We start from the raw sequence: 18,557 nt of genomic DNA, 5'->3' as shown, positions 1-18,557 counted from the left end.
GACTTAAATTATTCTACAATTTATCATTTTCATACTGAACAGATTTTTCTCATCATTGGAATGCTCAAAACACAAGTACTTCTGCTAAATCCATTTTTATCCTACTCCATTTAAATCATTCCTTTAACATGTAATTGCTGAATACATATTATGTCAATTACTGAGTTAGAGATTAAGGATTCTCTAGAGGCAATATACTAAAAGCTCACGAGTTAACATTTCTTCTACTTTCATTCAAGAAATATTCATTTAGCACCTATTATACATACAGCCAGCAAAATATCTATTTCTGCTTTATTGACTATGCCAAAGCCTTTGACTGTGTGGATCACAATAAACTGTAGAAAACTCTGAAAGAGATGAGAACACCAGACCACCTGACCTGTCTCTTGAGAAATCTGTATGCAGGTCAGGAAGCAAAGGTTAGAACTGGACATGGAACAACAGACTGGTTCCAAATAGGAAAAGGAGTCCGTCAAGGCTGTATATTGTCACCCTGCTTATTTAATTTATATGCAGAGTACATCATGAGAAACGCTGGGCTGGAAGAAGCACAAGCTGGAATCAAGATTGCTGGGAGAAATTTTAATAACCTCAGATATGCAGATAACACCACCCTTATGGCAGAAAGTGAAAAGGAACTAAAAAGCTTCTTGATGAAAGTGAAAGAGGAGAGTGAAAAAGTTGGCTTAAAGCTCAACATTCAGAAAACTAAAATCATGGCATCTGGTCCCATCACTTCATGGGAAATAGATGGGAAAACAGTGACAGACTTTATTTTTGGGGGCTCCAAAATCACTGCAGATGGTGACTGCAGCCATGAAATTAAGATGCTTACTCCTTGGAAGGAAAGTTATGACAAACCTAGATAGTATATTCAAAAGCAGAGACGTTACTTTGCCAACAAAGGTCCGTCTAGTCAAGGCTATGGTTTTTCCAGTGGTCATGTATAGATGTGAGAGTTGGACTGTGAAGAAGGCTGAGTGCCGAAGACTTGATGCTTTTGAACTGTGGTGTTGGAGAAGACTCTTGAGAGTCCCTTGGACTGCAAGGAGATCCAACCAGTCCATTCTGAAGGAGATCAGCCCTGGGATTTCTTTGGAAGGAACGATGTTGAAGCTGAAACTCCAGTACTTTGGCCACCTCATGCGAAGAGTTGACTCACTGGAAAAGACTCTGATGCTGGGAGGGATTGGGGGCAGGAGGAGAAGGGGACGACAGAGGATGAGATGGCTGGATGGCCTCAATGACTCGATGGACGTGAGTCTGAGTGAACTCCGGGAGCTGGTGATGGACAGGGAGGCCTGGCGTGCTGCGATTCATGGGGTCACAAAGAGTCGGACACAATTGAGTGACTGAACTGAAGTGATACATATAGCCGTGGTGGGTATTAATCTGATTCACAGTTTTAATAGTCTAAGATTTATATTTAAAACACTAGCAATCTTATATGTAAAACTCTGACACAGGAGGTTCAGTAACTAACTGTTTACTCCTGGTGGGACAGGGACAAGGAGTCAGCAGGGTCAGTTAAGCACCACAGTTCCACTTTTACATTAAACAGTCCTTGAAATGCATGGTGTTCTATAGCTAACAGCCCTTATCTTATACAAGGTACTACCAACAGTCTACTGAATTATTAAAAAAAATGAAACCACAGTCAAAGAAGACTTTAATGGTCTCATATTCTAAGTGTGTTGTACTAGGCAGCCCATCGGTTACTATCAACCAGACTACTACTACAGACTACTGACTACTAGGTGTCATCTTCTAACCATAACAGAAGAATATACTAAAATTTAGTAATGGCTCCCTTTCTTTTTGTTTTAAAAGAAATTAAGTGTATCATGCACCAACTAAAAAGAACATGCACAACTCAAATCTGTCACCTGAAGTAACAACAGTGACACACAGGATAGCAGCGCTCTTCAAGGTATCTATTACACTATGCATATGCTAATATACTACTGCTATAAATTATCAAACTGTATGTAAAATAATGCTGAACCACGTGTTATAATACAATACTGAATGTGCATTATCATTTACAGAAAGGCAAAGATATAGCTAGATTAGACAGACAGATGTACTGTTTGCACTTTACTAAAGCTGAGAAGGTCAAGTGGCTTGCCCACGACCATAGTGAGGGGTAAGTCAAGGTCTGATCGACTGTGCTACACAAAGTTGATCTCATCATATCAGTGATTTAGAATATCTCCCTGACTTGCTTGGAGGACAGGTAATTCTCACTGACTCTGAAAACTCAGATGAACGCAACAGAAAGAACGGCCAGTACACAATCATCAGCAGTAAAGTGAACATTACAAAATTCACGTTAACAAGAAGTCTACTGAAAACATCACCACCATCCTTCAGTGATCAAAAACACTGACATCCCTTGACAATCTAACCAAGGTTAAGGTAAGGAAGTGTATCTGTTCAGGACAGCGCCATTAGCCAGGTTTCAAATTCAGCTCTGTTTCCCACCACCTACACCCGTGTCCTGGGCGGTGCGTGCGCTACCCACCTTCCCAGTCTCTGCCAGGGCTCCGGGCGGCACTGCATGGGCTGGTGGAGCTCCGACACTCTAGGTCCAGCTGCTCCTGCCGTTGACGCTGTTCCTCCAGGAGAGCCGACTCATGCATGGCTTTGATGTGCCGCTGGTACAGGGCATAGCCGCTCACAGGGGTCCCAATCGGGATGTTACACGGGGTGCAAGAAACCTACAGGGAGAAAAAAAATCTAAATATGCCAGACACCAACTAAGCAGCTATTACCATCTGTTGCAAGTAACCCTTATTTCTATATAATCTGACTGCTTGAAGTGGTTCTACCATTTTTTAAATCAAAGTAATCTTCAAGCTTTATGCTTAAAATGCTAAAACAATTACTTTCAGATTTGAACACGATATAAATCCCAAAGTTGTGTTGCTGCTGCTGCTGCTAAGTCGCTTCAGTCGTGTCCGACTCTGTGCGACCCCATAGACGGCAGCCCACCAGGCTCCCCCGACCCCAGGATTCTCCAGGCAAGAACACTGGAGTGGGTTGCCATTTTCTTCTCCAATGCATGAAAGTGAAAAGTGAAAGTGAAGTCACTCAGTCCTGTCCAACTCCTAGCGACCCCATGGACTGCAGCCTACCAGGCTCCTCCATCCATGGGATTTTCCAGGCAAGAGTACTGGAGTGGGTTGCCATTGCCTTCTCCAAAAGTTGTGTTAAGAGAAATCAAAGTCAGAAATCCCAGTATTTCCATCTGCTTTTAACTCACGATGTTGAGCCCCTGGTGGCTCAGGTCTGGCCCACCGTCTTCCTGACCCTCAGAGGTGCTCACACCCACTTCTGTGGATTTAAACGTCACCTCTATGTTAATGGCTCATAAGCAAAAATTTTTTTTTAAGCAAATATTTTTGAGACATTTTTCTCCAGGTTTCACACTCACTGCCCTTAACAACTCCACTCAGCTATCTCAAAGCACCTCAAAACTCACATTCAAAATGGAGCTTCTCATTTGCTACAGTGAACACTTCTCTGGCTTCTCGTACAAAACAGAACCTCAGCATCTTCAGCCAGAAGTCTGGCAGCCGCCCTGGTCTCACTCATCTCCTCCCCTCCACCACCAACTCCATAAGATGCCAGTTCTCTTCAGACAGGCCAGCCCCACCGTCCAACACCACACTGCCATCCCTCCTGCCTTCCTTCTTGCTGCTGCCTGCTCCTCTCTCACAGTGCACATTTCTCTGTTTTCTATCTCTCCCACCTCATAAAGAAAAGAATCCAAGCTGCTTTGTCATGAATATGTGCATCCTGGGACTAGCAGAGAGCAGACTCTTTTAGAACCTGTTATCTAAAGGCCCACAGTTTTTTCCACTGCTGTAGGTAGGATTTTTCACTGCACTCACAATACACACATAATTTTCTTGCCTTTGGGTTTTAGCTTATATGTAAATGTGCCTTTCCCTTCTTTTACTATAAATATAAAGCAAAATGAACTGCGTTATTTCCTACAAAGAATTTTTCAGTGTCTCTTTAACCAGGAAGTACTCCTTCCTCTGAATTGCTCATAGTATATTTTTCAACCTAAAAGAGCATCACATTTTAATTCTTTAAAATTTTTATTATGCAGAGGGGATATATGTATACCCATGGCTGGTACATGTTGATGTATGGCAGAAACCAACACAACATTGCAATTATCCTCCAATTTTAATAAATGAATTTTTAAAAATTGAGGCAGAAAAAGAAACATGATTTTTTTCTATGTCTTATTATCAAGACCAATCTTTAAATTTTCTGAAGTCAGAGATCATGACATTTCACAAAACATAAAAAAATGTTACCTTGAACTCGGCAGACCCTCAATTTATGTCCATTTGGGTAAATCAATGAATGAACAAATGTTTAATCATTTTTTTGGTGAGCCTATTTATCAGAGGCACATACTTAACTTTTACATATTGTCATGTGACCTAGGGAACAAATTTTTATCCTCTGAAATGAAGAGCTAGAACATAACTAAGGATCAATACCCAATACCAGAATTCAGGATCAAAAGGGAGTCAAATTCACAGAGATTAATAAGATAAAATGCAAATAAAACTAGGTTTGGAACTGTATACTAAAGCTAACAATAACCTCTATAATTTATTCTAAACATTCAACATCTAGATATACTATTTACTTATTCATATTTACTATTATTTTGTAGCAAAACAAAACAAACACAAAACTCAGTAACATTTATGGCTAGAGCACTACATTTCTCTTTTTTCCTTAACTGGAAATGGATCGTTTCAATCAATTCTCACATGAATTCATCTGAAAAAGCAATGCATTCAACAGATGAATGGATAAATCAAATGTGGTCTATACACACAGTCTTAAGATAGAAGGATAATCTAAATGTGCCACAACATGAATAATCTTCAGGACATTAGGCAAAGTGAAATAAAACAGCCACAAGGAACACAAACACTGTATTATGAGCCTACTTATGTATGCAGCCAAATTCATAAAACAAGTAGAAAGGTGTAGGTTGCTGGGTGCAGGGGAGGGTGATGGTTTAATAGATATACTTAACCCTATTGAACAGCACATGTTAAGAGTTAAGATGTAAATTTCATGTTATGTGATTTTTACTACAGTTAAAAAAAAAAATCAAGCACTGATTAGAGAAGAAATGTCTCTAAAGGTCTTTGTTTTCAACTCTACTTTTCTTATTCACGTTGAAAACTTACCATTGGTGGGATGACAGCAGCTCGATGCTGAAGCTGAGGCAGGTCCAGTGGGTTTGGTTTTATGGGTGATGAGACCAGTATAGACCCAGCGGGATTTAACAACGAAGGCTTTGAATCCATAGGAAACATTCTGAAAATGCAATGAAAAATGACTAATCAAAATATTCTTATTCAAGACTTTTAAACATACAATCATCATAATTCCTTGTAAGTTAACATGTACATACACACACACACATATCACATTAACCTTACATATTTGAATACTAAGAAAAAATCTACAAGGCTAAATTTTCAGGTAAAGAAACCTACTGTTAATTTATAGGTTGATATTCATCTGCATCTAACCAACAGAACACTCTGAACAAGGGCCATTAGAGAATGTCAGGTCCTAATTTACCATTAACATAGGTTACAAACTAGTGTTTTGCTAAGATGAGAGGGTATTTTTAAAAACATCTGAATAAACCACCATCATTTTAAAATCAAGAATTTCACCCAGGGACTTCCCTGGTGGTCCAGTGATAAAGAGTCCGTCCGTCAATGCAGGGGACATGGGTTCCATTCCTGATCCAGGAAGACCCCACATGCCACAGGGCAACTAAGCCCACGAGCACCACAACTACCAAAGCCTGAGCCTAGAGCCTGAGCTCCACAACAGGAGAAGCCACCTCACTGAGAAGGCCATGCACTGCAACACAGAGCAGGGCCCACTCACCACAACTAGAGAAGACAAGCCTGCACACAGCAACAAAGACCCAGCAATGCCAGAAATAAAGAAATAAAAACGACAAAAAGATTTCACCCATAATTCCAGACTCCTGATTTCTCATGAAAACTGGGGAGAAACGGCGCCAGAGGCAGCACTCCCACGAGGCAACAGCAGGTTGAGCTCACATGGCTGCCCGTGCTCCCCACCCAGTCCGTGCTCCCTGTTCACCCTCTGCCACCTCACACCGCACCACTTCACTTAGTTTCAGGACCCACACTTGAGTAAAGGATGTCCAGAATAGTAACTGGAACATTATACCTTACAGGCGCCATCATATTTCCCAGTGTTGTCAGTTACTGGGAGAGGTGAACATGTGAAAAGGTATGAATGTGTAGGAAAACGAGAATGTGTAAAAGCAAACAACTTTTTACCAAAGAATCAAGATAATATTAAAGATACAAACAACAGAAAGTGTCATTTTGCCAGCTTTGAAGCGAAGTGAACTAGAGGATTGTCCAGAGAGTGTTACCATGTGTTGATAAGGAACGTCAGAATTTCATGACCACTATCACAGTCAGCCCTCAGGTGCTCCTCCCCTTTATGATTACTGCCATCCTAATTTTCCCTTCACTCATGAATTTATAAATGTCATTAAAGCCAACAGTACAGAACACATAACTCTTATTTTAGATGACATATTTCAGTAAAGCATGCTTAAAAAGGGACCATACATTTATGTTTATGAACCCATTTATGTTTAAAGTTTGGAACAGTCAAAATCCACAGTATCGAGACATGAGAAAAAGAATGCTAGAATCTTCAATTTTCTGAAAAACCATGGTTAAGTAGGAGCCCTATATTATTTCTGATTTTTGCTGATTAAAATTCTATTATCTACCACATAAAAATCTCCTTGGAGAAATCATGATTGTTATGTTCAATATCATTCTAGTATTAAGTCCCATTCTTTAGTATATAAGATGTACAATATACTGGAAATGGACCGAAAACACAGTGACACCAGAACACACTACAGAAGCAGAGCTCTGAGCAGAATCTGGCTGTCTCCTGAGAGCCTCTTTCTTATTAAAAAGGGGGAAAATAGAAAAAAAGAGTTGAGTTGGGTTTCTGGTTAAATGACATTTTAGTCTAATTCATTCTACAGTGTGCACCAATCAATTTAACATGGAACAAATGATTCTAGGTACTGTGATTCTAGGTGACTGCATTTCTTTCAGGGAAAAGTAAACACCCAATAAACTGAGTATACTAAAGAAGGTAGTATCTACTCCTATAAAAATTTATTTTTGTTAACAGCAATTGTTATAAAAAACATAAAGATTATATATCTATAATATTAATTTGACTAAAAGTACTTAATTTGTATCATACCTGCACTTTAAATTACAAATATGAATCATCTACAGTTTTAAGTGATACAAAAAGGTGACCATTACAATCACCTCTAACTTCAATCAGATTATGCTTTCTAACACACTTTTCCTCCAGTCCCCATCTTCGCCCTCAGCATCTCTCACATCTCACACGCAGGCACTGAGGCCTTGCTCCGAGGGCATTTCATCCGAGGGCAGAGCTGGGGCCCCCGCCTCCTGCCTGCCCCTTCACCACCAAGTCACATGGCTCGGCCACCATAGCAGCAGGCAACTGCGGTTCTGGTCACAGCTCTGGGAGCTGACCGCCCTTCTCTGCTATCATATGGGATGTACCTAACAATTGATACGGAAAGAAGTTAAAGTCTTTTTCTTTAAAAAATAACGACCACACAGTTCTTTTTGGTTAATCAGGTGACCAGCATCAGAACCCAACAGTAAAAGCAGACAGACTCTCTCACTGGCCAGTATTTACACAGGAGCAACCTTGGCAGCCAACACCACCTCGGGTTCAGTCTGCAACCAGCAGAATAAAGACGGGGGAGGTCAAGGAGGGAGCCTCACCGCTGCCTCTCGGGCTCCCCGTCCACGTCCTCGTCCGCACTGCAAGTGGCGCTGGAATCGTGGTCAGACAGGGGCTCAGGCCTCGGGGCACTCAGCTGTTGGGCCACCCCTAGATCGTCTTCTCCAAGCTCCGGCTTCTCGCCACTCCTCTGAAGGTCTTTGTCTTTGGGGTCCCCTTCAACTCTGGATGGACTGCTTTCTGGAACCCGCATTTCAACATCCACAGCATCGGCCTTGGTGGCCGAGGGGAGGTCAAGAGCAGAAGTGCCTTCAGCCCCACGCTCCTCATGCTCCACCTCCATCGGCTCGGCCGTGTCCACTGTGATGCTATCGTTCACGGGGGCTTCCACACTGTCATCCTCGGCCACTTTTGTGCTTGCAGCTGCCGGCGAGGGAGAAGGCCTGGGCATGGCGTCAGGGGTGGCCTCCAGCTCGGCCGCGGCCTCAGCAGTCCCTCGAGGCGGCGCATTTTCAGTGCTGTCTTCGCCAGGCTTGACAGCTTCAACTGGTGAAGGAGAAGGAGCACTTTCTGTATCAGAACTATTTTCAGCACCTTAAAGATAATGATACAGCATAAAAATCTGATAATGAACATGTGTCAGGTGGTGACAGAAGCCATGCTTGAAAGTACTTGTTTAGGATGGGTTATCCTCCTGTGATGACCTCCCTGAAGTACCACAGCACTGGGAAAACAAGTTTTCTAAAAAGTACAAAAGGGAAAGCTCAAATTGCCTCAGTCTTTGGAAAAAGAAAGCATAAAAGCTTTTAATGTCCAAAAATAATTCATACAAAATTTGAAAAAGATAGATTAAAAAATAAAACTAAGTCAAAAACATTTCCGTAAAAGATGACATTCTGATTTATTTCTACCAGTCCTGTCTCTGCTTTTTTAACCCAGGAGAGCTGACATTAGAACAGCACCATCCAAAGAGGAACCTAATGCACATTACATCTGTAATTTTAATTTTTCTTGTGGCCACGTTAAAGAAGTAAGAAGAGAGACAGGTAAAATTAACTTCAACAATAATTTTATTTAACCCAATATGTGCAAAATATTACCATTTTAAACATAACCAACATAGAAACCTAGTAACAAGGTGTTTTACCTTTTTTAGTACTAAGTTATCAAAATCTGCTATTTCACATTTTGGCACATCTCAACTTGGTCGACAGCTGTCCCTTGGTGTCTGGGGGGTACTGATTCCAGGAAAACCCCCACACCCCACCACAGATACCAAAATCCACAGATGCTCAAGTCCCTTATATAAAAGGGCGTAGTGTTTGCATACAACCTATGCACATCCTCCAGTACTCTTCATATCATCTCAAGATGACTTATGACACCTAATAAAACTTCTGTCTGAAGAGCTGTACAAACAATGCAAACGCTGTGTAAATAGTTGCCATGGTGTGTAATTCTGCTTTGGGGCACCTTCTGGTTTTTTTTTTTATTTAATATTTTGGACCCACAGCTGGTTGAAACCGCATATGCGGGATGCTCAGGTGGAGGGAAGATTGCAATCACATTTTAAGAACTCAACAACCACAGGGGTGTCCAGTGGCTACTTCACTGGACAGCAAAGCTCTAGGACAATATTACATAGGTTCTGTCACTTAATTTTTTGTAATACTGGTCTTTCCCACCATTTGTTCTATCTCATACATGTACCTTTAATGCTTTTACTTAGATATCACAAAGGAATTACAAATTCTCTATGTCTTACTCTGGACTGGTATTCAACTCTCCCAAGTCTCAAATCAAACTCTTTTTCAGAGATTAGTATCCAGCAAACAAACTAGGAACCCAGGAGTCATCTTCCACACGCTCCTCTCATTTATTTCCAGATTCTACACCTTGATGAGTCATACATTTCTCTCTAAAAATATCCCTCAAGTCCAGCCATTTCTGTTCAATTTCACAACTGCCACTTGACTCCAGAAATGACACCACCACCCCAGACTCCTCTCTACCACAAAGCCAGAGTGAATTTAAAAGCCAAATCTTACCAAAACTCACTCCCACTCTCTCCCACTTAAAACATCTCCAGGAGCCTTGCTGCTCCCAGGATCCAGTCCCAAGCTGCTGGGTGTGGCCAGCTTGAGAGCTGCCAGCTTCCTCTCCAGCCCCGCCTTCTCTGTGGCCTTCTTTCAGTTCTGTGAAGGTCCATGCATCCCTTACCACTGACTACACACATTCTGAATGGCTTTCATCTACTCTTCCCTTTGGATATTAGATCAACTACCACATGCTTTAAAAAAAGCCTTCTATGATTTCCACAACAAAGTTGAACTTTGCTACTGATGGCTCCCACAGCACATGTACTGACAGCAGCTACAATTTTACTTTTGTTCACAATTACGTGACTCCTGGCTGTTGCTCCCATGAGCCTGTGAACACCATACGGGCAAGGATTACACATTTCGCTTTTCCTTTAGTCCTAGTGACCAGCACAAGGCCGAGGTCCTGGCACAGAGCAGGCTCACATACCTGATGTGGTGTGAAATGAATGAGTGGCTGTGAACATGTCTTTAAGTTTATGTCACCTTTCCTCTATTACTGGACCCTTGGACTACTTTCAATGCGACACTGCTACTAACAGGACACAGAGATACTCACTTCAACATTATGTTTTTGATTATTTTCTTAAAATAGATTACAAGACAACACAAAAATTTACATCTCCCTAAAATTATACATACAACTCCAATGAGAATCCCAAAGGTGTGTAAGATCAATTTATAATTTATGTGAAAAAGTAAGTCCCCGAGAAAATTCAAGAAAATCAGAAAATGTTATCAGCATGGGAGAGACTTACTCCTCAGACATTTAAACTCACTATGAAATAAATGTATTACGACACGTTTGGGGCTGCCCCAGACACAGCAAGACAGAAGAGAAGGTCAGGAACAGGTCCTGATGGATGTGAGGAACTGATACATGCCAGAGCCAGTGCTTTAAATCTCTGAGGCAGGATAACAGCTAATGAGTGCAGTTTCTCAGAACTGGTCCTTTGTGTGGAAGAAAAACACAAACGCTGCCTTACATAATGCAGAAAAAGAATTCCAAATGGGATAAATCCTCTTGAAACTCTTAAGAAGATAATCTAGTACGAAATACAAATAACCTCAAGAGATATGGAGAAATATTTTAAGCAAAATAGGGAACTCTGATGCCATAAATATATCATTTTTATATTAAAAAAAGTAAAAATAAAAACTTATATGATCATATGAGAACAAATACTTTTCACACATAATATTTAATAACTTGACAAATTCATGCTTTCATTCATTCAAATATGTGCCTAACATCTGCCACGTAAGAAGCTGTTTGAGGTCCTGGTAACTCAGCCGTGGGAGACGAAATCCTAGGGTGAAACAGGCAATGAGCAATAAACACTTGACACATCAGATAGTAATAAACGCAGTGAATATGGAACTCAGCTGAGAGCCAGTGGGTACAGAGGCATGGGAGCGCTCACATGACATCGCCAGAGGCCCAAAGGAAGTGGGGAAACGTATGCCAGGAATACATGAGCACGTGGAAAAGCCCCTCACGTGGGGTTGTCAGCTTGGGAGCAGCAATAAGGACAGTGGGCAAAACAGAGGGAGCAGCGCCTCACACCAGTCAGTGCCATTATCAGAAAGACAACCAGTGACAACAGTTGGGGAGGACGTGGAGGAAAGGGGGCCCTTAATGCACTGTTGGTAGAAGGGAAACTGGTGCAGCCACTATGGAAAAGAGTATGGAGCTTCCTCAAAAAATTAAAAACAGGACTACCATATGATCCAGCAATTCTATGCCTAGGTATTATCTGAAGGGGAAAAAAAACACTAACTTGAAAAAATATTATGTACCCCAACATTCACTGGAGCACTATTTACAACAGCTAAGATACAGAAGTAACCTAAGTGTCTGTCAACGGATGAAAGGATTCATAAAATGTGGTGTGTGTATACACACACACACATATATGTAAACATATATAAATATATGTCTTGTCTTTTTGACAACACAGATGGAACTTGAGGGCGCTGTGCTAAGTGAAATAAGTCAGAGAAGTACACTGGATGATCTCACTCACATGTGGAATCTTTATAAAGAAAACAGCATCAATAGAGAGAATAGACTGGTGGTTGTCAGAGGCAGGAGGTGAGGAGGCAAAAGGAATGAATGTGTCAAAAGACTCAAACACCTAGTTATAAAATAACTAAATCCTGCGGATGTGACACATGGCATAATGACTACAGTTAATTACACTGTGTTGTAAATCTGAAAGTTGCCAAGAGCAGACATTAAAAATTCTCATCACAAGAAAAGTAACTATGCAATGACGAAAGTTAACCAGACTTACTAGATGATGAACTAGACTATTTCATAATGTACAAGTACTGAATGATTATGTTGTTCACCCGAAACTAGTGTAACATTATACGTCAATTTTCTCATTTAACCACAGTAAAAAAGAACAGAGTGAGCAGCAGAAGGGCCAGTGCCTACAGGCTGCATGCCTCACTGTAGGCCTCCAGCTTTGATTCTGAATGAGATGGGAGAAGCATCACAGGATGCGGAGCAGAGACCTGACCTGATTTGTATTTTACAAGGTTCACTTGGGCTGCTCTCTGGAGGAAAAAAAATAAACAGCAGCAAGCAGACCAATCCAGAGGCCACTGCAAGGAGGGGAGAGTGGCTCTAAGTGGGGTGGCAGCGATGCAGGAGAGGAGGAGATCTAAGGAGATGCACCAAACACATCCAGGGGGAGACTGGAGGGAAAGGGAGGTGTGGAGGTGAGAGACACAGGTCAGTTTCAGATGCTGTTAACCCTTAGGTGCCCAAATACAAAGGTTATACAGGCAGTTAGATGTGTGAGCCTGGACTCAGATAACAGCTCAAGTCTCAACAACAAAAACAAAATCAAAAGACAAAAGCTCAGAAGAGCACCTCACGTGTTGTAAGGTCTAATGGACAGCAGCAATTACGGTTGGTGAAAGATGCTACCAGTGTTGAAAGGCAGACAAAAAGCCAGACTATATCATCCTTATTTTCAGAGAGGACAATGGCACCCCACTCCAGTACTCTTGCCTGGAGAATCCCATGGACGGAGGAGCCTGGTGGGCTGCAGTCTATGGGGTTGCAAAGAGTCGGACACACTGAGCGACTTCACATTCAATTTCACTTTCATGCATTGGAGAGAGAAATGGCAACACACTTCGGTATTCTTAACTGGAGAATCCCAGGGACGGTGGAGCCTGGTGGGCTGCCATCTATGGGGTCACACAGAGTCAGACATGACCGAAGTGACTTAGCAGTGGCAGCAGCAGCATCATTTTTATTCAAACAGTGATGGAAGCCAAGTTCGACGGCAAACTAACAAGTCATTTCTCCTCCAAAGCCTGGAGGACATGTCAGTGATTATGCAGATGACATCATCTGACATAAGCACTCCTTCAGTTATCTTCTTTCAGGACACAACGCTTTACCAAGCACCAGCCAAGTGTGAGTGTCTTTTTCTTCCCCTCTCAGAACACCTCAAAGAATGATTCAGACCAAGAGAAAATCTAAATTATGACAAAGGTGTGGTCTTCTGATGTAACTCACCTAATTACGAAAGATACTCATATGGTCAGATGTCCATTTAGGAAGCTGACACGGAGACTTGGTCTCTAGCAGCTATCTCCACTCACCCACGCGTAAGAGCCTGAGGGCACAAACCCATGTGGCTTCAGGATCTCCCTGAGCTGAGCAGTTAAGACAGATCAGGGCTCATGGAAAATGCACTGTGCTTGCTGCTCTTCTCTAACAAGTGAAATTAAGTCAAAGGAGCTGGAGACCCACCATTCTGGCGGCAAGTTCATTTCCTACTAATAGGAAACCACTCCAGATGTCACCATTCCAAGGATCTCCCTCATAGCTCAGTTGGTAAAGAATCTGCCTGCAATGCAGGATACATGGGTTCAATTCCTGGGTTGGGAAGAAGACCTGGAGAAGGAAATGGCAACCCACTCCAGTATTCTCACCTGGAGAATCCCATGGACAGATGAGCCTGGAGGGCTACAGTCCACTGGGTCGAAAGAGTTACACACAACTTAGCGACTAAACCAGCACCACCAGATGTCACAACACACACACAAGTACAAATGGCATGATGTGACCAGGCCAGTCCACACTAGAGCCCACGGAAGCATCGCTGTAATACCAGGTTGTAATTAACCTGACCACCTCATTTGACAGTTTGGAAAAGCTTCACATGAAGACAAAGAAACAGGAAGAGAAGAGAAGGAAAAAGTCATTTCGTGGTGTTCAGTTTGTAAGAGTATGTCAGCCCATGCAACAGGATTCCACGTTCTGAAATAAACATACATATGACAAAAAGACTTGGCCCTTGTTATGCACCGAACTGTGTCCCACCCCACCCCCAAATTTATGTTAAAGCCCTAACCCTCCATGTGACTGTATTTGGAAATAATGCCCTTAAAAGGAGATAATAAAGGTTAGATGAGGTCATAAAAATTGGGCCCTAATTTAAAGGGCTTCCCTGGTGGCTCAAATGGTAAAGAATCTGCCTATAATGCAGAAGAGACCAGGTTCAATCCCTGGGTGGGGAAGATCTCCTGGACAAAGAAATGGCAACTCACTCCAGTATTCTTGCCTGGAGAATCCCATGGACAGAGAAGCCTTCTGGGCTAAAGTTCCTGGGGTCACAGAGTTGGACACGGCTGAGTGACTAAGCACTAATACAATTGATAAGTTTCTATTGTTTAAGCCACTCAGTCTTATGAAATACAAGCTTCATGTACATTTATAACCCAGGCAATACTGGCTACCAGTTACAACCCTATTGAAGTCAGCAAACCCTGAGGACCTCTTTCCAAATGCCAACCACCCCTTCAGGCTGCTTGCAGCTCCTCAGCCCGCCCCAGGCAAGCCTGCTCCCAGTGGTCTCTCCATTTTGGCAATACCACCTTGGTTTTCACAAAACCTCACATAATAAAGTTCACTTATTGCTCAAAGTCAAAACCCATTTCAAGATAAATTTTAAGTTTAAAACCCAATGACAACAATTTGTAGAAAAACCAAAATCTAGTATTTCTAAAACTCCTGGAAGGTGTAGAACCTTTTAAGCTGAAAACGTAAGCACCTACAAAGGAAAATGTAAACAGATCTAATTACCTGTGAAGCTTTAATTCTGGTAATTTAAAGATAAAAAGCAAATGAGATAGAGAAAATATCTGCATACATAAAACATGAATACGTTTAAGATATAACATATGAAAAGCTACTGGAATCATTGTGAACATCCCCACTTGAGAAGAGGACAGTTAAAAGAAATTCACAGAAACTTTAATAGTAATGTAAACTAAAGTAAATTAGGTACCTTTTTTAATTCGAAAAAAATCAAGAAAACATTTACTTTTTGAGGAAGTTGTCACTAATTTTTCAAATAGCATAAAGGATTTTATTTAAGTTTCTTGACATTTTTTGGCCAATGCCTCTGGGCCATTAATACATTTTTTTTTCATGAAAACATCAATGTGACATGTTCAGCTTTATAAATGCTGAAATAAATCAAGCTCAATAAAATAAAGAAAGAGGAAAATGAAACTGAAGGTACTGACAGAACTAACAAGTGTGGCAACGACAGAGACACACTGACAGCTTATGGACGTCGGCACTCAGTGTCTCAGGTAGGACTGCCACCCTTCAAGACCTTTCAACTGCAGCACCTGGACCATCTCAGGAGCTACATAAATACATGTGTGATTGAATGATAAATACACTGTGTTCTCGTTTCCTGAATGAAGCAATCCCTAGACAGCCAAACAACTAAGGCACCCGTCACGCATGTGGGCCAGCAGACGCCACAACCAGACGGAAGAATGGTGGTACCTTCACTGTCCTCGGGGTTCTCCTCTTCGTTAGAGGCTTCAATGTCCTCATCCTCCTGTGCTGAGACGGTGGAGGCCACGCTTTCACACTGAGACACGTCTCGCTCTTCACGGGGCTTCCGTGAGGCCTAGAAGAGTAAAAATACTGTTACTTGGGATTTATATAACTGAAAGGAAAGAAGCAAGCCTTCTCACAGCTGAGGTGAGGCAGAAGGCATACACTAGACCAGCAGCTGCCTGTCCGACAGGCACCCTGGCTCAGCGGCAGGGAGTCCCCTCAGGGACCACTAACAGGCCTTGTGTGCAGATCAATCGCTTTTATCCAAATGATCAAAAGTCACATCCAAACCATTTTTGGAACTACTTATCACTCTACATGGACAAACAGCCAAAGCCTGAAAGACTCCTGTTCTTCTCCCCCTCCAAAAAATGTTATTTTTCTAATAAAAATAACATATATATTTATTTTCTAATAAAAATAATGTCATGGAATGTGGAAGACAGAAAATCATGTTAAGAAAAATAAAAATTGCTCATAATGCTAGCAGCTAGAGAGTCTCATCAGAAAAGTCTTTGAGTAGTGTGAAGATGTTAAGCTCATGGTGAGAGAGACACATTTACCAAAATTTTAATTTTTGCCTAAAAGTTGGAAATTTAAAAATGGCAACCAGTATTAATGGATGTTTTCTTTCAAGACAGGCTCATTCATTTTCAAGAAAATGTCTGCAAACTTTTCAAGTCTGAAAAGAGTAGTTTTTCTGTCATTCTTAATTAAAAACGACATTGGATGACAAAGGTGAGGTTTGTTTAGCTTGGAGCTCAAACAACCCAAGTGTGCGTTTCGTTGAGTGCTACCCTGGCCCAAGACAGTGCAGAGGGCTCTCTGCCCCACCCATCATCATATAGACATGTGTGCAAGACTCAAGGTTTACCAAAGCCAAGTTTTATTTGCTTCACCAAGGGCACTAAGTGAAACTGCTGTTTTACAAAAACAAAGCTGCAACTGCCTGGAGATGAAGAGTGCACTGAGCTTGATGGTGCCACCAGAGGCCACACTAAGGTACCAGCACTCTCACTCACAGCTTCTCGGACCCCATGGATGCAAATGTCCACATAGTGGGAAAGGGAACATCTTAATATTCTTAGGAAAACAAAGTATTCATGGAGCCCTCAAAGGGCTCTGTAGACTCTGAGAACACTGGAATTTCCTTGTTAACACATTTTCAATAATCTCTAATAATGTTTAAATAATTTTTTCCGTAACACTTCAAAACTTGCTGGTTTTTAGTCTTTACCCCCACGGAGTCTCTGAGAAAACGTCTTTTTTCATAAGCCAGATCAACTCATTCAATATGGTCAATAGAACTCTAAAGTTTTCAATTCAAACTCCAAAATGAGTATGTTTTTCAAATCCAGTTTACAGTAATTCAAAAGTACTGCACTGCCATTAGTACTAACAGAAATTTTACTCTTTGGGTAATAAACAGAGTCAACTTGTGCCAAGAAACTAGCATAGCCTTTATAGGTAAGGCTACAAAAAAGTTTTCTTCAAAACCAATCTTTGAAGCGCAAAAAATACCCCAAAAAAACAGTAAGTAAAAGATTCACCACCTCTGATATACTCACTTTCTGTTTATGCTGCTGCAAAAGGTTGTCAAGATTGTGCCTCCGTTTATAGTTAAAATAGAAGTTTTTACATTGGGCTTCACTTTTAGTTCCCACCATCTTGGCAATGGCTGCCCAGTTACGACCATGTTCCACTAGACCTGTATTTTAAAAACAAACCAAACATTAACCTAATAGTCACCTGATACAGCAAGCAAGAAAAATAATACAGTACCCCTAATCCTTGCACTCACCATCATTAACATTGTGTTTTCAGTTATTTATTGATACATTTCAATGCTTACTGAAATGTGATTGACACAAACTCATTAACAGCTCTATTTTTCTATCCAAAGTTCAAACATGCTCAATATTGGAAGAACGTGACCCTGTCCTTGCTGTGTTATCTCCCAGAGGACCAGGACAATGCAGACACACAGGGAGAGCCCAGACACTGTCAAATGCGTGGTTAGGTACTTCTAGATCCTGGGGAACACTGTATCAGCACAAAGTTAATAAGGCAATCAAATGTGAGTAATTAACACCAAGTAAAGACACATACTTGAGGCTCCAGGTATAATCAACATGTCCCCAGTCCATTTGCAATCAAGGATCCCCTCGAAAATATCAACCAGGTTTTCTTAAACCTTCTATAATACAATGCATCACAGGAACCTATGCAATGACTTCCTTCCAACAAATGACACACATATATGGCACACAGAAACATATGTGCACGAAATATAAGGGCCGAATCGGATTCCATTGTGTGTATACCACAGTTTGTTTATGGAATTGGCTGCCATGGACACTTCGATTGCTTCTGTTTGTTTGCCAGTGTGAATCATGCTGTTGTGAGTATGACGGAAGGAGTATCCATTTTTTTCAGCCCCCTTTCCCAATCCTTTTGGGTACATAACATGAATTGGAATCGAACTATGTATTTCTTCCACGTGTTCGTTTTGGAGTCATTTGTGTAATGTCTTGCAGAGTGGCAGCACCATTTAATGTACTTTTTTGTATGGTGGAATACCATTCAAGCTTCTGAATATACCTTGCGTTGCATATTCAGTCTCCCACCAACGGACACTTGAATGAGTTCTACCTTTGAGCTATTGTGAATGTCACTATGAATATTTGTGTACCAGTTTTTGTTTGAATTAT

At 41.4% G+C, this 18,557-nt stretch overlaps 1 protein-coding gene across 19 annotated transcripts in view; it reads right to left on the bottom strand.

Moving 5' to 3' along the window:
* Nucleotides 1-18,557, bottom strand: part of NCOR1 (nuclear receptor corepressor 1) — a 115,841-nt gene that overhangs the window by 35,258 nt on the left and 62,026 nt on the right. For 17 of the 19 annotated variants that reach the window (XM_018064700.1, XM_018064701.1, XM_018064703.1 and 14 more), the window contains 5 exons: nucleotides 17,415-17,554; nucleotides 15,790-15,916; nucleotides 7,902-8,454; nucleotides 5,235-5,364; nucleotides 2,528-2,723 (listed from right to left, as the gene is read on the bottom strand). In XM_018064700.1, coding sequence (XP_017920189.1) covers nucleotides 2,528-2,723; nucleotides 5,235-5,364; nucleotides 7,902-8,454; nucleotides 15,790-15,916; nucleotides 17,415-17,554 — 1,146 coding nt within the window. The remainder of the gene's footprint in view (nucleotides 1-2,527; nucleotides 2,724-5,234; nucleotides 5,365-7,901; nucleotides 8,455-15,789; nucleotides 15,917-17,414; nucleotides 17,555-18,557) is intronic. The other 2 variants (XM_018064708.1, XM_018064714.1) reach the window with 1 other exon arrangement.

The sequence above is a fragment of the Capra hircus genome, chromosome 19 (assembly GCF_001704415.2).
Source record: "Capra hircus breed San Clemente chromosome 19, ASM170441v1, whole genome shotgun sequence".
NCBI classification, from domain to species: domain Eukaryota; kingdom Metazoa; phylum Chordata; class Mammalia; order Artiodactyla; family Bovidae; genus Capra; species Capra hircus.
This window is presented reverse-complemented; position numbering and strand designations above follow the sequence as displayed.